General features: G+C 52.9%; 1 protein-coding gene across 2 annotated transcripts in view; it reads right to left on the bottom strand.

The window, feature by feature from the left end:
• Positions 1 to 26,803, bottom strand: part of GDPD5 (glycerophosphodiester phosphodiesterase domain containing 5) — a 91,061-nt gene that overhangs the window by 29,031 nt on the left and 35,227 nt on the right. For both annotated transcript variants that reach the window (XM_010366793.2, XM_010366792.2), the window contains exons 2-3: positions 26,082 to 26,165; positions 13,243 to 13,419 (exon numbers count right to left, since the gene is read on the bottom strand). In XM_010366793.2, the coding sequence (XP_010365095.1) occupies positions 13,243 to 13,359 (117 nt within the window). In that variant the 5' untranslated portion in view covers positions 13,360 to 13,419; positions 26,082 to 26,165. The remainder of the gene's footprint in view (positions 1 to 13,242; positions 13,420 to 26,081; positions 26,166 to 26,803) is intronic.

Genomic DNA, 26,803 nt, shown 5'->3' with positions numbered 1-26,803 from the left:
ATAATACAAGTCAGGTGGCTTGGCAAGCACTCAGCACACTACCAGCGTATCTGTGACATCCTCTGCTTCTCCAGAATGTAGGAAAGGCCTTCACACCCTAATGGTCCATGACTCCATACCCACTAAGGGCCTGCTCCATGCCTGACCTTCGGCAAGAGGGCTGGTGCCTGGGTGACCCTCCTGCCCAGGTGGGTCACTCCAGTTGGGCGACTTGTGCTTGGGTGAGCAGCTGCCACCACTCCTTGTCATGCGCAGAGCCAGACTGCCTTGCTTAGCCTCACTTTGTACAGAAACAGAGATGCAAAGGTGACGACACCCTGAGGCCCAGTATTTCTAGCAGGTTTAGGTTTGGGGAGGTGGCTTCTCAGAGAGTAGGCCACTTGTGTCTGCCCCAGCTGGATACAGAATGGCAGGAGCTCCAGTTCCAGGCACAGCAAAACCCAGCCTTGGTCAAGAATAGGGAAACCCTGGCTAGGAGCAGGGCAGGACTTGTGCCCTTCTAGACCAGTTGAACCATAGGAGCCACCACCCAGAGAATGACTGAGTCCCTAGACTCAGTCCTGCCTCCCATGGAGGCAGTCTGGGTCTGCACATGACCATCCCTCCACCATCCTCCAGCCAGCACCCCAGGACTAGTCTTTCTCAGAATCCCTCTTGCCACCTCAAATTCTTATTTGCTCATAACAGCCTTCATTTCCTGCAGAGTGCAGCTGGTGAGTCCCAGGCCAGCTTAAACATCTGAGTCTCGCAAAGGGTGAACCATGTCTTTAGACTGACACCCATCTGGTCATGTCATGCCCCAGCTTGAGAGTCCCACTGGCCAGAGTTTCTCAGTAGATGTCAGGGCCTACTCTGTCTCGCCCAGGCCAGCTCTGTGCTTTATGCCCCATGCACAGAATTACATATGGTTCCCAAACGGGCTCTCCAGACCCTAAGCCTTCACACAGCCGGAGCCTCCATCTAGAAAGCAACCTGTCTTTGCTCCATTAGGCAAACCCCTACTCCTTCCAGAGTGCTTCCTCCCTGAAGACTCCCCAGTCTTGCAGGGTGAATCCCATCTCCTCAGAGCTCTGTAACCCATGCAGCCATCTCTCTTATGGCTCAGACCCCACAGTTCTAGAACTCTACACATGTCGGTCTCCCTGCTATACATAAGTGCTTTGAGATCTGGGCAGTCTTTGTGTTCCAGATGGCACAGGAACTTGAGAAAGACTTGATAATGAAATGATAGGTGAGGAAACACCCTTTCTCCTACCCTGGCATTTCACCAGGGTAAGAGATTTCCCTCAGGCTTAACACCCAATCCCCACAAAGAAGTGCCTAGTCTTCTATAGAGCCCACGCTGGCAGTGCTAGATGGCTGTCTGTCCACAGAGACCACTTTGCCTCCTCAGGGGCGAGGCCTGTGTGCCTCTGACCAGCAGAGAAGGTTCTGAGAGGGACCTAGGTGAGGGGTGAGCCTCGGCCTAGGATGGGTCTGGTCCCAGGCAAGTACCCTAGAGGCAGGAAGGTAGAGAACCTGCCGTAGGCACTCGGAAGACGTCCTGTGGTCGGGGTGATGCAGGGCCCAGAGGCAAGGCTGACAGGGGGCTGGGAAGACCACAGGGGCTGGGAGGGCCCATGGCAGCCAGGGTCCTATGCCCCAAAGGCCATTGTCCTCACTTGTCCAAATCCTTACAGTGGAGCAAGGCAAGGCAAGAATGAGGGGCTGCACCTCCCACTCCTGGGAACCAGCCAAAACTAGAGCTGGCGGTGGTGGGGGTTGAGGCATCCAGGCATGGAAGGAATGCAGGCAGGGCCCAAGCAACAAGGCGTCAGGAACCCCATGATCAGAACTGGGGCATGAGCTGGGGTTGGGTCAACCTAGGGATTAAAGCCCTGGGAGCTGAAGCTGGAGGCCACAGGGAGCCTGTAGATGGGGACGAAGAGGCCCTAGCGCAGAGGGAGGCAGGCAGCGGGGGTCACTCTAAGAACAATCAGAGGAAAACACTGAATGGCAGGGGCTGGAAGGAAGGGAAGGGGAAGTGAGGAAGTAGCTGGAGGAAGTGGCCTGGGGAGCAGCTTCACTGATAAAGAGGCCCCAATGGCACTAATGGTCCTTGTCAGGGCACATTACAGCAGAGAGAGGCCTGCCCGCTCCACCCATTAGCAAGCCAATCTGGCCCTGCTCCCAGAGACACGGAGCAGTGATTGCTGCCTCAATGCCCCGGCCACGGCCTCCTTTATCTCTCATAGTCTGCATAACACTAGGGATTGTTTATTTAGGGGTATCTACCCCCATTGCACAGAGGCTCAGAGAAGGGCCACCACATATGGCTGAGCAAGTTTTGCACTGCCCCCTAAGAAGTGCCACTCACATCATGCTGACCATCAATGTGCATATTTATTATGATGATTTGCTGGCACATGGCGGTCGTGTCCTAAGAAAAGGGCGCTTTTTGCTAATTTAGGCTCAACATGGGTGAGTGGAGGGGAGTCAGAGGGGTCAGCAGGTAGGGGAGGAGTGGGGATAAGATTTGAACCCAGGCATACTGACTGGACTCTGCAGGCCCCCCTTGGGAGGCAGCCTGAACAGCTCCCCTCAAAACCCACCTTGCCCTCTGGGACCCAGTATGGTGATCCCAGGTCCACCCTGGTTCCCTGGATTTCTCTCCTCCATCTCTCTGACCCCTAGGCCAGACCTGATCCTCCTTCAGGAAGCCTTTCCATCCCTCCAGGCCTCAAAGGCCTCCCCTCCCTGACCATTCTGCACAGACTCTTGGCACCCACCACCGTGACCCTCAATCAAATTGTAAATTGTGGAGATGGAAAGAGCACGGGCTCTAAAGAGCTGGCTCTGCCACTCAACATGTCACTTGGCCCCTCTGAGCCTTGGTCTCCTTGCTGTAAATGGGAATAACAGCCCTTCCCTCGGAGGGAGGCTGTTAAATGAGCCGAAGGGCTTCAAGTGGCACACAGTAGGCGCATAATGAGGGCTGGCTCACTGGGCTGTGGGCTCCCTCAGGCCAGGAATAGCCTGAGCTGTCTCTATGTCCCCTGGTCCTAGTATCACGCTGGCCACAAGGTGGTGGTCACCTATGGCGTGAGGGACAGAAGGAGGTATGGATGTGAGACAGGGCGACAGAGGGGTGCTCAGGGCCACCAGTGGGCAGGGCCATCGTGTAAGCCCCAGACTTACCCTCAGGGAGCAGGAGAAAAGCTGAGCGGGCTGGGGCTTGGGGAGCAGCTGGCTCCTAGGGTAGGCATCAGGAGGAGTGTGCTGGAGGCCGCCCAAGGAGGGACCAGACAGGGCGAGTAGCTGGGGCAGGAGTGGCCCCTGGCTGTAGATGGGGTAGGATGCTGATTCCTGCCCCAGGGAATGGAGGCTGAGGTCGGGGCTGCTGCGATGGAGAATCCTGGAGGCTCCATCCCAGAGGCTGCTGCATCTCCTTCCATTCTTACCCTAACCTTCCAGGAACAGGAGCCCCTCCGTAGCAATCTGGGCAATTGTGGGTCAATTTCCCTGAAGGCCAGTCCTTCTCCTCACTGTCTCCTGAGGATGGTCATGTCTTCTCTTCACCCCTCCTTGTCTCTGTCCTGTCCCACCCACCCCAGAGCCCTCCACGTTCAGAGAAGAACACAGAGAAAGACCTCATTAGCAGCGGGGGCTCGCAGAGTCACAGAGCACAACTGCAGCCGCAACCCTGGCCCCACACAGGACACATGGACGTGGCCGCTGGGGTGGGACGGCTCTGCTGCTGCCTTTTGCCACTGACTACAGGCCCCTGCCACTATAGACTGCAGCCCCAGGCCAAAATGCACACAGCTGCCCCTCCCACTACTAGGGACCCTGAAGGTAATGGAGCACCTCCCCTGGGTCCCTTAACGGAACCTGGGGTCTAAACTCTGCACACATCTCTCTGAATGTTACAGACTTTCAGAATCACAGAGCTCCCCTGCCTGTCCCCTTGCCCTGGGGCAGAGAGCATGTCTGCAGCCTCCAGGACAGGAGCTTACCCTGCTCTACTCCACTGGCTCCTGGGAAGTGGTCTCTCCTTCCAGATGCTGCCTGGTCCTTCTGTGGACTCAAAATTCTTCCTTTCAAGACATGGAGCCTGACAATGGGAGGCTGGGTTGAGGGAGTCTAGCAATATTGGGTTTGAATCCCAGACTGGCCACGACTGAGTGACCTTGGGGAAGACATTTACCTTCTCTGTGCCCCAGCTTCCTGCTCTGTAAAATGGGGACAGTATCGGCATGCTGCACAGACCACTGAAACCTCCCGTGCACAGTGTCTGGTGAGGCTGACCTTCTGGGCAGGGGAGTTATTGCCCTCCCCCTGCCCCCCCCCCCCCGGGAGGTGGAGCTGAAATCTGCCTCCTCCACTGCTCCCCTGCAGCTGGTTCTCTGATACCACACAGAACAAGGCCAACCAAAGGGTAAGAAATATTGGGGTCAAATGACTACAGAGTGGAGAATACACAAAAGAGCTGGATTTTCACATGGGCCCTTCTCCCCACTGGCTGTGTGGCTGTAGGTCAATCGCTCAGGACCTCTGACCTCAGATTCCTCCTCTGTTCACAGAATGACATCACCACCTCACAGGAGGACTGCCAGGCCCCAGCACGATTACAGATGTAAGCTGTAAGTCGCCAAATCCAGGATCGTTCCTGTAATTATCATTTCGCATCTGACAGACCTTTAATTATGTGAAGACAGTGATCAAGCCTTTCCTCCCTGCTCTACACCACATCTCTCCAGCTGCTAAGGACAGCCAGGTTGACTGCCTGCCCCCAACCCAGAGTGGGTGCCATGGTCAGCCAGATGCAGAGGCCAGGTCTGGCTCTGTAGGCTATGGCCCTGGGAGCCAGCACCAATGGAGGAAGAAGACCCTGGCATGACAGCTGCCTGATCTCACTCACAGGCTGCATCCTGGGCTGTGGGGAACAGAGCCCTGTGTGAGCTCACCATGGCACTGGGGGACTGGGGGTGGGTGGGGATGGTACTCCTAAGAGCCCTTTACTTGCTGCATCTCATCATCCCCACAGTTCTTCGAAGCAGAGGAAACCAAGTCTCAGAGGAGGGAAGAGACTTGCCCAAGGTTACAAAGGGCACACATAATGGTGGAACCACAATTCACAACCAGGTCTGTGTACCTCCAGTGTCCCCAGCCGTCTCGGGGCAACAAGGGGCAGGACATGTAAATTATCCTTGCCTGACCAAGGAGGAAACAGGCTCAGAGGAACAGGGCCTTGCCCAAGGTCACACTTTGAGTCACAGGCAGCGCCAGAGCAGGGACCCTAGGATTTCAGAGTTAACTAAGATGTCAGAGATTATCTCACCTCATCTCCTAAAGATCCAACTAAGAAATGGAAAAACCACAATCTAAAGAAGGAGAATGGCCTGGAAATGTGGGCAAGAGATTAGGACATTAGTATATTAGTGCAAAAATCATGGGGAATTCAACTTACGGTGTTGGGACATCTGGATATTCATTTGGTAACAACTATAATTAGACCTCCACCTCACACCCCGTACCAAACTAAATCTCAGTGTCTCTCCTCCACATCCTTACCACCCTTCTCTTCAGTCATCTACATACACGTGTTGAGCCCTTAGACACTCAGAGATAAATCAGGCCACCCTGAGCCAAGACTGGCAGCAAACAGCTCCAATCCTGGCAATTGGTGTGGTGAGCAGGGCAAACACAGGTTGCTTAGGAGCTCAGAGCCCCAGATCCTTAACACTGTCAGTTATAGGAGGAGGGGTGAGCTAGAAGCCTTCCTGGAGGAGGAGACACCTGCAGCAAAGTGGAAGGAAAGGGCTTGTTGAGAGGACAAGGTTGGGGAACCTCAATCCAGACAGAGAAAAGGAGCAGAGGGCCTGAAGGCACAGGGCAAAGCAGGCTTTGTTTTGGGGAACTGGTTCTTTATGGGCTTATAAAAGCTTTCCCTATATAAGAGAATCAGCCTTCACACACGCTGTATATTTTTTCTCATATATTATTTGAATTAATTTTATTTATCATGCTTTCTGCACAGAAATTTAAATTTTTATATAGTCAAATCTATCCCTCTTTTCCTTTATACATTTTGCCTCTGGTATTGTATTTAAGAAGGGTGGCCCAGTATTATATATTTAAGTAATATTTTACACCCACGATTTCTCAGCTTCATTGTTTACATTTCAATCTGCAATCCACCCATCCGACATCCATCTATATATAGTTCCATATGGATGTCACGTGTGCGGAGAGAGGTTTAAAAGCCTTATCTCTCTAAAGCATGAAGACTAGAATTTCTTTTACATCTTTCCAAGTTGTTTAAATTTTTTCAACAAATGTAAGCCTTCAAAATGGGAAAAAAGTTTAAAAATAGAAAAAAATACATCTTAATCCATCTGGAATTTATTTTGGTGTGAAGTAAGAGGCAGGGATCTAATTTTACTTTCACCAAATGGATGCTTCAGCTGTCCCTACATCATTTGTGATACTGGTAGTAATTTCTACATTCGTTCATCACACTGTGAGTTCTCAGATGCCTGTGGTTGTGTTTCCAGGTTTTCCAACCTGGCCCAAGGCAGCCCTTTCCCCCTTGTGTGGGCTCTGCCTGGCACAGCTCCTTCCTGCTTGGCCAAGCCCTCTCTCCAGTGGTTCCAGCTCTTCTTGGAGGTCCCAGAGCCCAGCTGCGCCCTCAGCATGTGGTCCTACAGAGACCAAGAGGGAGAGATTGAGGAGTGCCTACCCCTGAATCTGCCACCTGCAAGCCAAATCTTGGGCATCTCAGCTCTTCCAATGGTCAGCCTGTTCCACCTTCACCAAGTTCCAAATGGGGAGACTGATGCATGGGAAAGCCTAGGAAATGTCAGCTGGAAAGGGTGCAGGGAGCTCCCAAAAGGGAGAGACGGGCAGGCTATGCAGGATTACCCTGGCCCTGATCCGGGAGATTTGGGGGAGGTGGCGGCCTGGGGAGGTTGGAGAGATATTGCAGCATTAGGGCCAAGCAGGGAAAGGGATTAGAATCCCCACCCCCAGCTGGCTCCTAACAGCCTAAGAGGCTGGATTTATTTTTCTGGACTACAGAGAGCCGGGCAATCAAGCCTCTGTCCTTGCTTCTGCTGGGGTGCACTCAGAGTGGTTCATTAGGCAGGAGAATGCAATTAAGTCCTGCCTGGAGCACCCTGTCTCTCCCAGCCTATCCCTTCGCTGGCATCAGCCCCTTGGGGAGACATAAGCAGAAAGGCTGAGGGGCCCTTAGGAAGCACCATCCCAGATCCCTTCTCAGGGATGGGTGGCCATAGTCCCGTGGTAATGCCCCATCTCCTGCCCCACCCTTGCTCCATAACCGAACACTAAAGGTGTTCACAGAGTGTCATCAACAAGACTTAGCCACTTCCCCTGGAGCGTGGCATGGTCATGCCAGGTGCCCTTGGTGCTATTCCGCGAGGAGCTAGGCAGGGTGTGGAGGTTTCCGAAGGCAAGAGACTGGATGGCTTTATTGCAGCGATAAATCCCCACCTCCTTGTGGTGCAACAAACCAGCCCCTCCTCTTTCTCTCTCGTGGATGTAATAATATCATCTCCTAGTTTCTTATCCTTATAGGAATCCTGCAATTTTAGAAGTGGGAAAAATAAAGCTCAGAGGGCCTCTCTCTCACCCCTGCCGGGTCTCTTTTCCTCAAAGCACTGGAGGAGAGAAAGCCATCACTTTGAAAGTTTGTAGGGAGGGCACGTTTTCTGCAGGGTTGGAACAATGGTCTCTTCGGTACAAGGCAGGAGGCACATTCCTATCCACGATCTAATTGTATCTGCAGGACATAGATTCATACCTCCACTTAACCCACAAGCAAGCTCAGGCCCAGAGAGGGTCTGGGCCTGACCTTACATCACACACTCAGCCACTGGAAGGCAGGGTCAAGTTCAGACTGCAGCTCCCTTGCCAGGAATGCCCAGTGGCGTCTGGCTCTATCCAGAAACACCCTGGAGCCCATCTCAAAGGCTGCTTCATCCCTGAAGCCTGCCCTGATTTCCTGAGTGGGATCCATTCTTTCCAGCTCCATATCCTGGACACAAATCCACATGGCTGACAGGACAAAAAGTGGGGACCAGCTGGGAACCTCATCTCTTCCTCCCTCTTGTGCACTGGCAGAGCCCAATCCCAGCTCCAAGGGTGATCTGGGAGGTCCCTCTGGCTGAGGCAGCACCCTCCACTGCCAACCACCGCCCAGAGCACAGGAGGCAGCACCAAGAACACAGCACGCACCCGTCCGCACATGTACGCCTACATTCTCCGCCAGCTCATTAGGGGTCCAGCCGCCCCACCTGGTCAGCAAGATGGCAGTCATATCCCCTAACCACTTCCTCACTTGCTTATGAACACATACGCTCAATCCTCCTTCTAGTCGTTCATTCAGCATATCTTGTCCGAGGACCTCCTCCGAGTCAGGTCCCTGGAGTGTGCAGGCCCAGGCCCTTTCCTTAAAAGAGTCCAGTGGGAAACAAAAAATCAAAATCCACATGGCCAGCACAGGTCAATGTGCTGTCGGACCCCAGAGGAGCGAGGAAGGTGGGGAGAGAGAGCAGCGAGGAGAGAAAGGAAGAGGAGGGCTATTTTTTGGCAGAAGTTGGGGGCATGGAGGGGGATTTGCAATGGGTCTTAAGGGGCAGAGAGGAGAAAGGGTATTCCAAGCAGAGGGAATGGCAGGAGCAAAGGTCCAGTGCTATGAAGGGTGAGGTTATCCTGGGGATGTGGAGAAGCTCAGGGTGGCTGGCACGGACGAGCATGGAGGGGAAGGGGCAGAGGAGCTGGGGATGGATTTGCCTAGACCGAATGTCTTCCTGCCAAGGCAGGGTGATGGGGGGCTCTCATCATATCACATCATAGGAGACAGGCAACTGGGGTTGGGGAGGCTTATTTGTCTGTTCTACCCACCCCTCCTGTGCTATTCCTGGACTCTACCGAGACCGCTCTTCTCTCACTTGCTCCTGTGGCACAGCATGGGTTCCCATCTCCAGGACCGGCCTCCATCCACCCACGCTGGGCATCACGGAAGAATGGGATTCACCGTCAGACACTCCTTCCTCTGCAGCTCAGTCCACAGCCAGTCCATTGATGATACCTTCTACGTGTCTCTGGAATGCCTCCCCTGGCCTGCATCCCTGCGTATACCTCCTCACTCCCCACACAGACACCTGAGGCCTCACTGGCCCTCCCACCTCCACCTGAGGGCCCTCAGAGCATTCTCCACAGTTTGACCACAGTGCTCCTCACACAGCCCGAGCCTGGCTCAGGCCCCCACTTGCCTAGGATGAAGCCTAGGCTCTTCAGTATAGCTTCAGGCTCAGGCCTACTGAGCAGCACCCTTCCCCTTCCCTGCACCTGAGCCGGTGGACTGAATTCCTTTCAGTTCCTGAACACAAGACACTTGTGCACACGGTTCCCCCTACCCTGAACATTTCCCCAGTATGGGGAGATGGGGCTGATCCTCCCAGAGGCCAGCTCAGGCAAGCCTTCCCTGCCCCCAGGGTTTCCCCAGGCCTCCAAAATGATCACCCTGGGTGGTCCAGGTATGTCTGTTCTTGTCTGTTCTCCCACAAGCCTGGGGGCCCTTCAAGGGAGGGGAGAACCAGGTCTGATACACTTATGACCCCAGAACAGGTAGCAGGACAGGTTTGTTGATTGAATAAGTAATCAGGGCACCCCAGACAAGACTGTTGGGTGTGGAACAGATGACAGGGCACAGGCCTGGGGGTGTGAGCAGGGTCAGTGCAGGCTGTGCCCTCAGCCCCTTGGCCTGAGTAACTCCCTTGCTCTTCCTGGAGGAACTCAATTAAGATTATAGCAGCCTTCCAAAGGTAACTGTACTACGGAAGTGCAAGGATTGGCTATCAAGGTCTGTCTCGTTCAATGTCTCTGGCTGGGAAGTTCCTCCAGGCATCTGACCTATATCCGTCTCTAAAGAGAAGCTGGTTTTGACACTGCCTTTTGCAGACACAGTCTTCAGGGGACCCTGTGGGGATGGCCTGAGAACAGTCTTCTGTCCTACCAAGTCCTTAATTGGCAGTATTAGAGTAATGAGTCACAGACAACAACCAATTAATTATCCCCAGTTATAAAAAGCTCTGCTTCCCCTTCCTGGCTGTTGAGTGAGCCCGGCCTCCTGCTGCCAGGCTCCTCCACTCCTCAGAACTGGGGGCAAGAGAAGAGGCCATTTCACCTCTCTGGTCCTTGGTTTCCTGCTTCTTTATTTGTTAAGTGTGTGTCCTGGGGGGCTGGGGGTCAAAGGCTTGGAAGAGGTGGGAATGTGTCAGGCTGGAGGCAGGAAGGAGGGAGAGGAAGGGGCCCTTCCCAGGCTCTCTCCATGCACACTCTCCACTCCCCAGGATCCACTTCAGGGCCCAGGGTTGGATCATAACCAGGGAAACACTGAGGCTTCCAAGCTTGGCACTCAAGGCTACTCCCCATCTTGTCCCAAATGCTCCTGGTGCAGTGCTCTTTCTCCTCCATCAGGCAACTTCCCAAGTCCCCCTGCCTTTCTTCTTCCAGCAAACTCTCACTTAAACCCACATCTTCAACACACGCTATCTTCCCTAGTCTCCAGCAGTTTAGGCTGCAAATCTATCGTCAGCCTGTGTGGCTGATTTCTCCACGTGTAAAATGGGTACACAATTAAACATGGCCCATGGAGATGTTACAACAATGACTAGGACAATGCATGTAAACCGTTTGCTCCCTGCATACAGTAGGTACTCAATAAATGTTAACAGATACTATTACTTTCATACTTCATTTTCCAGCCTGAGAATGAGAATAAAATGCCTTGTGACTCTCCCACCTTTCAGCCCATTTCACAGATGAGACCCAGGGAGATCTGGTTTCACAAGAGTTGAACCCAGGCTTCTCTGAGTTGGGAGATACAGGAGGAGAATCCCCTCTGGGGCGGCAATGGTGAGAATAAGGAGAGACACCGGGCTCACTGGCAGAGCCCTCTCCACCACCCCTCAGCCTAGGCAGCTCTCCTCTCCCTGCCAGCCCCCACGGAGCTCGTGCAAGGCCTCTATTTGTTCAGCAAAATTTCTGGAGCCCCTACCCTGCACCAGCCATGTCTCTGAGAAACCAGATTGCTATTCCTTCGTTGTGAGAGTCCAGCCCAATCGCTGCCCTCACCCAGCTGCCTCAGGGAGGAATAGGGACAGAAAAGAGAAACAGGGAGAGAGAGAAAGGATGACGGGCAGAGGCTTGGAACCAGGAAGTAGGAGGAGACAGGGGGTGGAGCAAAGTGAGCAACTGCAGGGAGAAAGGGGCGGGGGAGCAGAGGATGCTCATCCTCAGCTATGAGTTTGGGGTCACCTGAGGTGAGCTCAGTCCTTTCTGCAGAGGCGCTGCCACCCAGAGCTGCTGCAAAACCCTATACCCTCTCCTTGCCTAGCTCATGGCCCCTTGCTGCCCCTCCAGCCTTGGCCCCAGACCCCTGCCCCAGATTGGTAACCCAGACCCTAGCCTTGCAGGGCACGTTCTGTTCTGGTTCTCAGTCAACTCAAAACCAGCCTCGGCCCACCTCCTCCATTCTGGGTCCTGTGCTGGCCGCATCCAAGACCATCACTTCCTGACTCCATGCCTATGACTGGCCGGCCTTGGTCCCAACCAAGGGGATGAGACTCCTGGGAGATATGCCTTCCCCAGCGTCTGCCCCTATGGCCAAGGGGCTTCCTGCCTGGGAGCTCAGCCATCCTTCTTCTCCCCTTAGCCTCAGCTGTCTCCCCACCCCATTCACACCAGTGGCTGCTGGACCTCCATTGCCCAGGTCCAGATCCAGAACAGAGTGTGGAGCACGGCAGAGTGTCCACGGGATTCTGAAGCCAAGATCACAACCTATCTCCCATTTTAGAGATGGAGAGGCTGAGGCTTGGGCATCTGGAATGACCTGTCTCAACGGCTAGTCATAGCTGGCACTGTGCTGGTCACATCACAGCTCTCATCACATGTCATGGCCCAGTGGCTCCTTGAGAGGGGTGTGTCTCCCCTCCAGTTCACAGGTGAGGGAGCTCACAGGCAACTAGATTCAAGTAGAGGATGCACCACCAAAACCTGAATCCGTCTGACTCCAGAGCCCACAGCCTGTGCCCCTCCACATAAGAGGGAAAGCTGTGACATATGGTATCTCAGAGGGCTTCCCAGCAGGGGCCTGGAGTGGAGAGACCGGGGCTCTAGTATTGACGTTGCCAGGGGCCTGCTTTGGGTAGGTCCTTCCTTTTCCTTTGCCTCAGTTTGGCCACTTGGCTCCTCTGTGGCCGGGAGTGGGGAGATGGCAATGAATCAGGCCTGGTGCCCACCCTGGCAGTTCCTACTGCTTTTTACTGTTTAGGGGTCATGAACCCAGGCTCCTCAGTCTAGGGCTCTATACCTCATCAGCACAGGCAGAGGAGGGCAGACAGGTGGATAAGCTTCACCAACCTTCCCAGAGAGACAGCCAGGCCTACTGGCCCTCTGACATCAGTGGCAGCCAACACCCCCCCTCCCCCCACCTCCCCCGCCGCCCACACCCTGCCACCCCCTGGCCACTCCAGCCTCTTCTGGGGCTGGCTGAATTTAGAGGCTGGCTTCTTTGTTCAGACAAGCAGGAAGGAGGAGGAAAGTTGTTCTCCAGACAGTAAAGCTTTTAGATAAACACTACACAGGAATTGGGTTCCTTCAGAGAAGAAACTAGATCCACCGGCTGACAGTGCCCCAGGGACAGGAGTGCAGCTTAGGTCTGGCCTGGGGAGCCCAGCACTGAAGGAGGCTTTCTTTATCCGGCTGTGCACCTGCTGCCAGCTCTGGCAAGCCTGTGGCTCAGGTGACTGAGCCCCGGTGCCAGACCGTGGCCCTGCCAGCTCCCAGGCTCCAGGATGGCCGGGCCCACCTCCTCACCCTCTCCTCCAGCACCCACCTGTTTGCCTGCCTGCCTGCATGCCTGTCAGGGTCTGCCAGAAAGCTGAGGACTTCTGCTTACCCTGGGGTGACCCTTCCCTTCTGGAGCAGCCTAACCTCAACAGTGTCAGAGGAGAGTTAACAACTTGTCAACGGGACGAACTCCTTCTGGCCCTCCTGGTCAGCAGATTCAGGAATTACTATGAGCCCATTTTACAGAGGGAGAAACTGAAACCCAGAAAGGCCATTGGCCTGTCCAGAGCAAGTCAGCAGAGACAGAGGTAAGACCCCTCCCCCAGCCCCTCAGGCTTGCTGGGGCTCACTGGGTCCCTCCGACCCTGTTCCAGGGTGGCTCACCGGCGTGGTATCATCATGGGAGCGCTGGTAGCGCTTCCAACGGCAGCCGTAGATGCCCGTGAGGCAGGAGAGGCACAGCTGTGGCTCATAGTACTGCAGGGGCTGGTGTCTCACCATACTCGTGCCTGCAGCCCTGGCGCCTGGCCCTCAGGCGCCCATGGAGGCCCCCAGCTGGTCCTGCAGGAGGAAGCACAGGGCGGTGAGGCAGGGGAAGGGTGAAGAGTCAGGCACCACATAGCAAGTCATTGTAGCCTAGGTCAGGGAGGGTCACCCCTGCTCAAAGCACTGCAGTGGGGCTCCGTCTCACTTGGAGTCACAGGCCCGCCCTTGCAGGTCCCCAAGGACCTGTCCTCTGCCTCCCACCCAGGCCCTCCTCCTCCCTACTCCTTCTCCTCCAGTCATTCCTGACCTCCTCCATGTTCTTCACTGGCCTGGCATGCTGCTGTCCCCTCTGTCTGGAATGTTCTTCCCTTAGAAACCTGCATGGCTTCCTCCTCTTTCCCCTCCTCTCTTCAGGTCTTAGCTCAAATGTCCTTTTCTTTTATTTTCGAGATAGAGTCTTGCTCTATCACCCAGGCTGGAGTGCAGTGGTGCGATCTCAGCTCACTGCAACCTCTGCCTCCCGGGTTCAAGCAATTCTCTTGCCTCAGCCTCCCAAGTAACTGGAATTACAGGTGCCCACCACATCTGGCTAATTTTTGTATTTTTGTGGAGATGGGGGTTCTGCCATGTAGGCCAGGCTGGTCTCGAACTCCTGACCTCAGGTTATCTGCCTGCCTCGGCCTCCCAAAGCGCTGAGATGACAGGCATGAGCCATGGGCACCAGGTCACATGTCCTTTTCTCAATAAGACTGTCCCGGATCACCTTCTGTAAAACTGTAGCCCCTTCCCACATTCCCTAAGCTCCTTCCCACATTCTCAGCTTTGTTTTCTCAATCATGTCCTTAAATATAACTTGTTTATTTTTCCTGTCTACCCTACTATAATGCAGTTTTCATGAAGGCAAGGATTTTTGTCTGTTGTATTTTCTGCTGTATTCCCAGTAACTGGAACAGTGTCTAGCACATAGCAGACTTTCAAAATAAACATTTCAGAAGAAATTATCATACAAGCTGAGATGTGTTGAGCACTTAAAATACACCAGGCACCGTGTAACGACTTTACATTCATTGTTCCATCTCAGCACAACCATATGAAGTGGCAGGTTCTGTGTCCGAAACCCATTTGACAGTTTAACAAACTGAGGCTCAGAGAACAAGGAGCAATGCCTGGCTACTGTCCCATAACTGGACTGTAGTCAATCTAGGAACTGCTCTAGTGCCCCAAAGTATTCATTCTCCAGACACAGGGAGCCTCCTAGCCGGGTGGGGCCTATGGGAAGATGGTATAGCAGCAAGAGGTGTCTTGAGGGTTGAAGTGTGGCTGCCAGGAGCTACTGTCTCAGCCCTGCTTGGCACCCTGGAAATATCTGTGGGAGCCACAGCCTCCGGGGGCCAGTGTTGGTCAAGTGTGACCACGTGGCAATGAGCTTGGGGCACCTCACACGCCCTGAGTATCAGGTGTCATCCAGTCCTCCACACCACTGTGAGTTATTCTTATTCCATTTTGCTGATGACAAACCCGGGACTCAGAACAGAGAAACTATTTGCCCAGAGGTACGCAGCTATATTGAGGTGTCAGGACTCCAACCCTGGCCTGTGGGACTCCAGAAACTCAGTCATATGTTCTGTACCAGGCCCTATCCGAGGCCCTGGAGACAATGTGAGCAGGACACACAAAGACTCCTAGGGCCCTGAGAGGGCCAGAGAGGGGAACAACTAGGCATTGTTCCAAATGCTTTCCATGCAGAAACTGTAACAGCAGCCCTAGGAAGGAAGGAAGTACTCGCATTTAAAAAATGGAGATATAATTCACATACCAGAAAATTTACCCTTTTAAAGTATACAATTCAGTATTTAATATACAGTATTCAATTTTTGGTATATTCACAAGTTGTACAACCATCACCACTATCTAATCCCAAAACAGTTTCACCATCCTAACAACCCCCACCCCGCCCCTGCACCCTTCTCATGCACTGTCACTCCCTATTTACCTTGGCCTCACTCCTCTGGCCCTGGCAACTGCTCATCCACTTTCTGTCTCTATGGACTTGCCTATTCTAGAGACTTCATATAAATGGAATTATACAATATGTGGCCTTTTGTGTCTTGCTTCTTTCATGCAGCATAATGTTTTCAAGGCTCATCCATGTTGTAGCACGGATCAGCATGTCATTCCTTTTTATGTCTAACATTCCATTGTATGGATCTACCACATTTTGTTTACCCATTGATCAGCTGAAGGACATATGGATTGTTATCACTTTTGGGTTGTTATACATAATGCTTCTGTGAATGAGTTTTTTGTGTGAACGTTTGTTTTCATTTCTTTTGGGTACACATTTCTTTTGGGATAGAATTGCTGGTCACAGCACTTTGGGAAGCTAGGCGGGTGGATCACCTTAGGTCAGGAGTTCGAGACCAGCCTGGCCAATATGGTGAAAACCATCTCTACTAAAAATACAAAAATTAGCTGGGCGTGGTGGTGGGTGTCTGTAATCCCAGCTACTCGGGAGGCTGAGGCAGGAAAATCGCTTAAGGAGCGATTTTAAGGAGGCAGAGGTTGTTAAGATCGCACCACTGCACTCCAGCCAGGGTGACAGGGCGAATCTCCATCTCAAAAAAAAAAAGAATTGCTGTGCCATATGGTAACTTTTGTTTTTGAGATAAGGTCTTGCTCTGTTGCCAAAGCTGGTGTGCAGTAGTGCAATCATAGCTCATGGAAACCTCAGACTCCAGGGCTCAAGTGATCCACCTGAGTTGCTGGGACTACAGGGGTATGCCACCACATGTGGATCATATGGTAACTTTTATGTTTAACCTTTTGAGGAACTGCCAAACTGTTTTCCAATGTGACTGCACCATGTTACATCCCCAAAGTATCATCATCATCATCTCCATTTTATAGATGAGAACTCTGAAGCACAGAAAGGTTGAGCCACTCACCAAAGGTCACTCAGCAGAGCCAGGATTCATATTCAGGCAGGCTGGCTCCAGGGACCTTGCTCTAACCCATGGGCCTGCCAAATCTGATCTGCTGCCTATTTTGTACAGCCCAAAAGCTAAGAATAGTCTTTATGTTTTTAAATGGTTGTGAGAGTCAAAACAAAAATATCTTGTGACACATGAAAATTACATGAAAGTCAAATTTCAGTGTCCATAAATAAAGTTTCATTGGACGCAGCCATGCTCATTCATTTATGTATTGTCTATGGCTGTTTTAACTGTAACTGCAGTGTTAAGTAGTTGCCACAGAGACCATATGGCTTGCAAAGCGTAAAATACTGACTGTCTGGCCCTTCAGAGGGAAAGTTTGCAGATTCCTGAAGTCACTGGACTCTAATGGCCCACGAGCCGTATGGTAAGTGCAGTGTATGATGAAGGGAGGAAAGGGAGCCTGTGGGCACTGACCATGGTGCAGGGAGGGTCAGAGTATGCTCCCTGGAGTCAGCACTGAGCTGAGGCCTGGAAGATGAGCTCCTAAGATACCACTCTCCAAAGCCCCAGGGGCTGCACTGTAGGAGCACACTGGGCTTCAGGCCCACTCACTACTTCCACCACCAGGCCTCACTCAGGGCCTCCGCCTATCCCTCCAACACCACCACCCAATGCTGACCTCACCTCAGTGCTGACATTACAGCCTGCAGTCTGAGGGGGAAGATGCATTAGGGGCTTGCTTGGAATACTGAATGACCTGGAGTCTCCTGAGTGCTGGGAATGGACTGCTGCAGCCTCTGTCGGGGGGAGCCCTGGGGAGGCATGTGGACTATGGTGGGCTCCTAAGATACCTAAGATACCACTCTCCAAAGCCCCAGGGGCTGCACTGTAGGAGCACACTGGGCTTCAGGCCCACTCACTACTTCCACCACCAGGCCTCACTCAGGGCCTCCGCCTATCCCTCCAACACCACCACCCAATGCTGACCTCACCTCAGTGCTGACATTACAGCCTGCAGTCTGAGGGGGAAGATACCCCACCTATGCTGGGGCTTCCCTGAGCCAGGGCCTGGGGGCAGGCTGGGGTGGGGACACAGCTTGGCTTCCATGGGGCTGGGGAGACCGTGGGTGGGGGTTGGTGTGGGGTGCTCTCAGCTTTACTATACTCCAGAAGATTTGGGGAGTGTTGCGTGCCCACATAGGCACCCCCCCATTCCCAGCCTTCCCGCAGGTGTGGGAGGCCAGGGTCCACAGCCAGGGGAGCCAGATCTTACCCTGTGCACTCCCCAGATGGGAGTCTCTACTGTCATGTCAGCCACTACATCGGCCCCCGCCTCCCCAGGAAGGGAGGAGGCAGGTGCAATGTGGAAAGAAGCCTAGCTTTATGCTGCCTCACACTGACTTGCTCTGTGGCTGAGGCCACTCAGGCTCTTCCCTGAGCCTTGGTTTCTGAATCTGTAAAAGTGAGTAACAGCTTCTGCCTTGACTTCTATAGGACACACAATTGGGGGCAGGGTGAGGGAAAGGTGCCAGCAGGTACTGCAACGCTGAGGTACAACAGGTGGACATCCTGCAATGCATGTGGGATCCCACCCCAGGTTCCGCTGCCTTCACACTCCTTTCCCAGGACTCCCCTGCCCCGGGACTAATTCCCACATGTCCTCTGCCTGCCCCTCCCCTGTCCCCACGCCTGCACATTATAACCCATCCAGGAATGGAAATTCCACTTCAAACCTAGAAAAGAGGGAAGTAGAAGTGTGTGCGTCATGCCTCGGCCCAGAACTTCACTGATTCTGGCTCTCAGAGTCTCCTCTCCCCAAGGTGCATTTTCATCCTGTTCATAACTGTAGGGGATTCTCTGGGAGGCAAACCTCTTCTCTTTCTTCTGTATGCTCTCCTGGCTACGGCCATCTTGTCCACTCCCACGGCTTCAGTTACCAGGTGCTGCCAAGGCCACCCAGGCTCTGCCTCTGATCGAGACAGCCAGCAGCTCCTGGATGTCTCCAGGATTGTCACCCAGGCCTTGCAAACCCAGTTCAGCCACACTGCCCTCTACCACCCTTTTTTTAAGGCCCTTTTCTCGCCATCCCCATAGCCACTCCCCCTGTTCAAGGCTTCATCTCCCCTGCCTAGGGACTGCTCCAGATTCCTTGCTGTCAGCCCCATCCCTCCAATCCAAGCTCTCACCTGCAGCTGGACTGAACTTCCTAACAGGCAGTGACCAGGATCTGACCCCTACTGCTCTTCCAGCCTTGCCTCCCTTCACCTGGTGAACACCTCCTGATCCTTCAAGTGTCAGATGTTCCCTCCTCCATGGAGGCCCAGTTTGGTTAGAGGTCTCCCCAGCCTCCCATATCCCTGGCATGTCCCTCCCTCTTAACTGGGCACACTGTGAGAGCACCGTGGACATGCCTGCCTCCCCCATGGGATGGTCTGCGTTAACCCCATGTCCCCAGGGAGCAACACAGGGCAGCAAGAGCAGGAAGCACTAGGGGACTTCTTGGACCATACTTCAGACAAGTGCCCAGAAGTTCTGCTAACGGAGGCATGCTGCTCACACCACACTTGGCAGCAGGGACAAGCTCTGAGACAGGACTCTCTCCGCCATCCCTCACCAGCCCATCACCTCCCCTCCCTTTCCTGCCAGGGATAATGGCATTACTTAGGTCCAATCAATTTCTCCAAGCTACCTCCCAGGGTTGCTGATACCAGCCAAGTTCCCAAGAAATCCCCTGCCAAGAGCTACTGCTGGCTCTGGGACAAGAGAACGCTCTCACCTCTGAGCCTAATATCCAAGGCCCCTCCCCAGCCCAAAGTCCTGTTTTCTGTCAGAATCCCTGAACTTGCACAGCCTCCTGCTTGCACAGGGAAAGCCTTCCAAGAGTCCATGCCTGAGATAGAGTAAACACCCACTATGGGGCAGAGACAGGATGCTGGGGATGGGCGTGCATCTCCAGCGTCCTGTCCCATCCTCACATCTCGGGACGCACCTGCCTGCTCCCCTACCCTTTCTCCCTTCCATAACTGCCAGGCCCACGCTGTGCCCCCCAGACTGCACTGCACTGCTCCCAGCCCCTTTTCTGATCATGAAGTGCCTGGATTCTAGCCTGGTCACCCTCAACTGACTTGCTATGTGACCTTGGACAGGTCACTACCTCTCCCTGAGCCTTACTTTACCCATCTGGGGAATGGGGACTAAATGGGGTAATACATGGAAGTGCTCAGGTCTGCAATAAAAAGGAATCGAGGCATGCGACAACATGAATCCTGAAGACGTCATGCCAAGTTCACAAAAGGCCACATATCGTATGATTCCATGTATAAGAAATGACCAGAATGGGCAAATACCGAGACAGAAAGTAGGTCAGTGAATGCCAGGGTCTGGGAGGATTGGGGAGGAAAGGCAGAGTGACTGCTAATAAGTGTGGAGTTTCTTTTTGGGCTGGTGAAAATGTCCCTGGCCAGGCGCGGTGGCTCATGCCTATAATCCCAGCACTTTGGGAGGCCGAGGCGGGTGGATCACTTGAGGTCAGGAGTTCAAGACCAGCCTGGCCAACACGGTGAAACCCTGTCTCTACTAAAAATACAAAAATTAGCTGGGTGGTAGTGGCACGCGCCTGTACTCCCAGCTACTTGGGAGGCTAAGGCAGGAGAATCACTTGAACCCGGGAGGTGGCGGTTGCAGTGAGCTGAGATGGTGCCACTACACTCCAGCCTGGGCAACAGAGTGAGACCCTGCAGGCCACCACCCAACCCAAAAAAAAGAAAGAAAATGTCCTGGAATTAGTGGTGATGGTTGGGAACTTTATCTCAATAAAACTTTTTTTTGTTTAAGTGCCCAGGTCTGGAAGTCACATGAATGTCTGCACTAGTTGTGAGGTGCTGCGAGGTCAGTGGCAGCTGCACCAGAGGGGACGACAGCCTGGAAACCTTGGCTGTACCCGGGCCCCCTCCACTCCTACCCAGGCATGGGTCTCCAGACCCCTCGGATTCTGGAAACAACTCTAGTTCCTTCCAAGGAACTCTTCTGCCAAATTAACCTGAATTGTTTCTGTTGTTTGCAATTCCAAATCTTGATTGGTATGAGGATATTCACTGTGTTGCCAGCTTTTAACAGGTTTTAAGCACTCAATAAATGTGTTCAAGAACTGAATGAGGTCAGGTGCCGTGGCTCATGCCTGTAATCCCAGCACTTTGAGGAAGCCAAGGCAGGAGGATCACTTGAGGCCAGGAGTTCAAGACCTGCATGGGCAACATGGTGAGACCTCCATCTCTAAAAAAAATAATAAATAATAATAATAAAAAGAATTGGCTGAGCTAACATATGTACAGTGTGAGGACTACCAGCCACAATGGTTACTGTTTGATGTGCTAGCACTTGCTGCTGGGTGGTGTGGGCACTCCAGGTCATTGCTGGGTACCGTGCTGAGCACTGCATAGGCATCCCCTCCCCTTGACAACCTTTCTGAGCGAAGACCAATGGTCTTACCTAACAGATTGCAAATGTGGGCCTGAAAGAATGGGCAAACCAACCGCAGTGCATTCCACACAATGAGGAATATTATTTGGCAATAAAAAGGAGTCAGCTACCCAGCCACAAAAAGCAATGGAGAGACCTTGAAAGCATATTGCTAAGTGACAGAAACCAATCTGGAAAGCTATATACTGCATGGTTCCAACTAAGTGACGTTCTAGAAAAGGCAAAACTGTGGAGGCAGTACAGAGATCAGTGGCTGTCAGGGACTCAGGGGGCAGGGAAAATAAGTGGTGCTCAAGGAATTTTGAGGCCACGAAGCTCTTCTGTATGACACAGTAATGATGGACATGTGTCAAACCCCATACAGTGTGCAACACAAGGAGTGAACCATAGCGTAAACTATGAACTTTAGTCAATCATAATTAACCAATATTAGTTCATCAATTGTAATAAATGTACCTTATTAATACAAGATGTAAAAGAATAAGCCAGACTGTGGGGAGGGAGAATGTGGAGGAGGGTACATGGAAACTCTCTGTACTTTCCAATCAATTTTACTGCAAACCTAAAACTGCTTTTGAAAAAGAGTATTAAATACACAGACACACACACACACACATGCGACGCGCGCACCCAAGAGGTTAGGTAATTCACCCAAGGTCAAACAGCTAATCACGGAGGAGGGAGGATTTGAACCCAGAGCTGTTGACTCTAAAGTCCAGACTCTCCATGGTTGCAGCCTCACAGGGCGGGCCTGTTCACGTTTCTATCACCTTCCACGTCAATGCCAGCTGTAGCACCTGTATAACTGAAAATTGTACCTCAAAGGACCAAGCTCAGTATTTTGGTTGGTATCAGGAAAGCATAGGCAGAATGAGTCTAGGAACATTGGAGAGGAAAGGAAAAACCCCCAACAGTGCCAGGATTGGTGGGGATGGGAGGCCGACCTTTGGCATTGTGCTAGGGCCCTGGGGAAGGGGGCAAGCAGGCAGATGGAGAGAAACCCCCCTTCTCCTCGGCCATGGCTGTCCTCGCTGGGCCTCAACCCCAGCCCAGCCCTGGGATGATGGTCTGAGGCTTAGCTTGAACACCAGTGGGCTGAGTGACTGCCCCAAGCCTCTGGCCTCAGTTTTCCCATCTGTATCATGGGAGGGTTTGAGCACCCTCGGCTGATCTCCAAGGGCCTTTCCAACACTCAACTTCTAAAACCCTTTATCTACCCGCTCTTTCCTCACCCCCAGTAGCAAAGCAGAGAGGGGGCTGCTTGAGGAAAAGGGAAGGCCAACCCCTGATCTCTCCCTGGTCTGACTAGGGAAGAGCTCCCCACTGCTCTCATGGCTAATCACTGGGCATCCTGACAGTCACTCTCCTAGGATGCAGTTCAAAACTGGATGAAAGTGGCAGGAAGGCCCATAACAAAGTTAGGCACCTGGTCATCCTGAGCACCAGGGCAGAGCTCTGGCCCTGCCCAAGAGCCTCCACCATCTTTGATAGGGATCAAGGTGTAGGTACATTGTGGTCTAGATGACTCACAAATAGTGATGACCCTAAACTTCCCTTACAGTAAAATGCCAGGCATGAAAGGTGCAGGGTCATGGTGACTTGTTTCCATAGGGTTCCAGGATCATGGCCTTGGAGCATGGCCTTGGAGCAGGCCTTTCTGTGGTCCTTCCTTACCACTTCATCCATCACTGCTCCCAACCCAGCTGTGCCTGTGAAACCACCTTAGCCCTGGAGCCCCTCTGCCTATCCTCAATGCCTGGCGAACTCCTGCTCATCTCAGTTCAGGTAGCCCCTCCTCCGGGAAGCCCTTCCTGACTGGGTCACGATCTCTTCTGGATGCCACAACTCTGTGTTTTCTGACCACTGTGTCAGGCTTCCGGGAGATGGTGAGATCTATGCAGAATTCAGAAATGAGAAAAGATTTGCAGCACAAAGGGGAGAAGGAAGGGCATTTTAGGTAAGGAGACAGCACAGCAGAAGCCTAGGTGGCAGGGAGGGCAGTGATTGGGGCTTCTCCCAGGGCAGAGGGCACCCCAAACAGCTCACCGAGTGGACCGTTTCCCAAAACAAAACAACCAAACCCAAACCCACAAAATGAATTTCTGGCCCCAGGACGAGGGCTGGAGGTGGGGGAGACAGGAAAGATTCCGGAAAGAGCCCAACCAGTGAAATGTAGAACCCACTCATCCCCGGCCCTGCCCTATGCTCTACAGCCCCAGCCTCCTGCAGGTAACTCACGATTCAGTCTATTTTCCATTGCATAGCCTCATTTGATGGCTTGAACAGAGAGATCCCAGCTGCCACCATCTCACTGTACAGCCTTGGTGAAGTCGCTCTACCTCTCTGGGCCTCGGAGAAGCCCTAGATTCTAATGGAATCTGCAGAGAAGGTAACCAGACCTAGGGGCAGGAAGGAAGTCTAAGTCACAGGGGCAGGCAGCTTCCAGTTGGGAGAGGCTTGGGGAAGAGGTGCCTGGAAGGAGGCAGGGAGAGAGGCCTTGAGGTGAAGAGGCAGGTGGGGTCTGTGCCACCCAGGCCCTGCAAGCCTGCTCATTCTGGAGAAATGTTTCTCAGTGGCCAAGGCTGGGGCTCAGCCGGAGCCTCCAAGAATCAATCATGCCATAATTAGGGTCACTATTAATCTCTTTCCACGGTGATGCCAGGGCCTCCTGTTTACCCAACACTTCTGTCCCAAGAGACCTCTGATTGCCATTCCTCTCGCGAGGAGGCTGGCAGGGCCCAGAGGTGAAGGTAGACTAGTTCTTCCCCAGCTCAGGAGCCTGCCCAGGGGCCTTGGGTTCTCTTGGTACAGAAAGGACTTCTCTTTCCCGGGTCAGGGCTATGAGCTTGGGCTGAGCAGTCACCAAAAGTGACCTGGCCTTTCCCAGAGGGCACAGCTTAGCATCTCAGAACTCAAAATCTCAGGCTCCAGATGCCCCAAATTGGAGCTCTAGAATCACTTCACCCAAGACTCACAGTGTCATGGAATCCTCATTGAACAATTCAACTGGCATCTTCAAACTATCCCTGGATTTCAGACTGCTAAATCACAAAGTAACAGCACCAAAGTCCTGGAGGCACTCCATCCAGCCTCCCCTTCCATTCAGAAATCCCCTGTGCCACTCCTACTGGTGGTTCTCCAGTCTCTCCAGACCAGCCAGTGGCTTCCCTAGGCTCGCATACTCCTAGTGACAGGCCCCTCCCTCCCTGGAGGGCTGAGTAGTTTTCTCCAAGCCAACAGGACTGTAGGAAGGCCATCCTAAGAAGAGATCCTGCCCCACCCCCTTCTCCCCCAGTGACACTGACAGGCTCTCTGGGGAGCAGGCAGAGAGAGTGAAGGGCCCCGGGACAACTACTCGGAGGCAGCAGAGACTTTCAGCATCCCCCATCCTCAGTTTGACTTGTGCAAGCCCCTTCCAGGAGCCCAGTGGCGCAGCCGCAGGGGCCAGGCTGGCTTTTTCTGACGGCTCTTCCTCAGTCCCAGGGAAGGGGGAGTGGGAAAGTGGGGCACACCAAGTAAATGAAAGGGCGGAGGAGGAGGAGGAGCGTGAGTACAGTGGAGATTTGTACAGAGCAATCTTGTCTCTGTCCTCTCCTGCCCCTCCTTGTACCACTGTGCTCCAAAGACAACACCTACCCAGCTTTCCCACCTCCATGCCTCACTCAGGTTGGGCCCTCTGCCAGGAAAGCCCTCCCCAAATCCCAATCCAAATCCCATCCATCTTAACAAACAGACCCCGTGCAAAGCTTGGGCTAATTCCCCCCAACAAAAGCCCACTGCCTCCTCCTTTTTGTGCTCACATCATCTGGCAGAGCTCCTGAGAATGATCACAGGCCTCAGTGTGCTGTAATTATCTGCTTCCGTGGCTGCCTTGCCCGCCAGACTGAGAGCTTCCCCAGGTTCAGACTTCTGATCCACTTGGCCAAGCTTTTCTGAAGACCTATAGTGTCTGCAGCCCCACACCTGGTGATGGGGACATAAGATATGCCAGGCCCTGTCCTTGCTAGAAGAGTCACTGTATAGGGGACGTATGTCCCCTGCACTGTGCCTGGCACCAAGGAGGTACCTAATTAGTTGTCAGTCAAAAAGCTGGTTAAATGCAAGACGGAAGGAAAAAAAGAACCAATCAAAGCATCTTACACCACACAACTGCAGAGCCACTTCTGAAAGCCTGAATTCTGCCTCTGAATAATAATTAGCCTTTTCCCAATTTACAGAAAAAATTAAGTTACTAAAACAAAAAAAAAAAAAAAAAAGAAGACTAAATTAGGTACTTTTCTCTCACAAATTTTTCTTAAACCTCTGATATCCATTTGCACATTTCTATACCATATCTAGTGTAAGATGACCTCAGATCTAGCACAGGATACTAATTTCATCACTGTCATGAACATTGCTACTCTTCACAGTCTTCGGCAAAGAGCAGCAGTCTCCCTGCTTCCAGGCATGTCGGAGAACCTGGGGCCTAAACTTTTCCTCTCTTCCTTCAAATGTCCAGGTTTCACCTTGGTGACCAATGAAAACCGAGCTTGCTTGAATGCTGAGGAAGAAAGTCCCAGGAGTTGGCTGGCCCACCTTGAAGGTTCATGCCAGTTCCGTGATATAAGGCCTCCAAATCCACTATTTGTCATTCATTCCTTTGGAGGAAGCATCACTTTCTCTAGGATTCTCTTTTAAAATATAAATCTTCTCTGGAGTTGGGAGCCCATTCAACCCTCAGATTGGAGGTCAAAGAAACTTAGTTTAATGCTGGGCTCTTGAGGGGCAGTAAATCACAGGGTTTGTGAAGAGGTCAGTCTGCCTGGGTTTTTATTTATTTTAATTTTTTTTTTTTAGAGACAGTCTCACTCTGTCACCCAGGCTGGAGTGTAGTGGCACAATCATAGCTCACTGCAACTCAAACTCCTGGGCTCAAGCGATCTTCCTGCCTCAGCTTCCCAAGTAGCTGGGACTACAGGTGCGTGCCACCGTGCCTGGTGACCTGGCTGGGTTTGAAACCCAGCTCTACCATGTATTTAATGGAGCAAGTTTCTAAATGCCTTTATACCTCAGCTTCCTTATCTATAAAGCGGGGATAACCATGGTATCAGCCTCATGGGCTCTCAGACAAGTACCTGGAACGCTGTACTAAGCAAGAGACAAGTCTACTCAGAGCTTCAGTTTTTTCCTGTCCATAAAATGGGACAATAATCCCATTTATGCCTTTTCATAAACCGTAGAGTGCTGCCCCCATGGGGGAGGTGAACATTGTGTAAGAACCCAGACAGCTGCCCTCTGCAGCCTGTCTTGAACTCCTTTCTCCCTCCCTCCTTTTCTCTTTACCTGGAAGAAGGTACCAGTGGCTGTGAGCTGGGCTCCTGGGGGTGTCCTGTCCACAGAGGCGGTGATATCACTTCACTGGGAGAGCTGAGAGGAAAAGGGGATAAACCCAGTGAGTTCATTCATCAGTTCATCCTGCCTTCTACTGTCCCACTTGACCCTTAGTGAGCGCCCATCCCATGCTGAGTGTGGGGCCCAGTGATGGGTGACACCGAGTCCCTGCCCTGGGGAAGCCACAAAGCTGGTGGGAGGGCTGACAGGACATACGTGATCTAATCCCCAGCCATGAAACCCGGCACATGCAATCCACCTCCACGCATGCTGCCCACAAACCAGCCCTAGGCCCAACTCATACAACCTGTTCCCTGAACCACTCCTGCCGCTCCAGGACCCACGGACCCAGGATCCAAAGCTCAGCCACCCTGGGGGCAGAGGCCCTTTCACGCTGCCCAGGGACCTGCTTCTCTGAGGTAGCTGCCAAACCAGCTGTTCTTCTAAAGCAGCCGCTAAGGGAAGGACGGTAGCCCGGAGGTGGGATCTGGGGCACCACAATTACGTGCCTGAGCTCTGACTCATGCACCACCTCCCCCATCGCCAGCTCCTGCAGCCAGCAGGGCAACCCCCCGCCCAGGAACTGGGAAAAGAGATGGTATCGACAGCCCATGGGAAGCAGAGGGGACAGGAGAGATGAGGAGGAGACTGCAGGTCAGCATTGCAGCCTTCAG

The sequence above is a fragment of the Rhinopithecus roxellana genome, chromosome 15 (assembly GCF_007565055.1).
Source record: "Rhinopithecus roxellana isolate Shanxi Qingling chromosome 15, ASM756505v1, whole genome shotgun sequence".
NCBI classification, from domain to species: domain Eukaryota; kingdom Metazoa; phylum Chordata; class Mammalia; order Primates; family Cercopithecidae; genus Rhinopithecus; species Rhinopithecus roxellana.
This window is presented reverse-complemented; position numbering and strand designations above follow the sequence as displayed.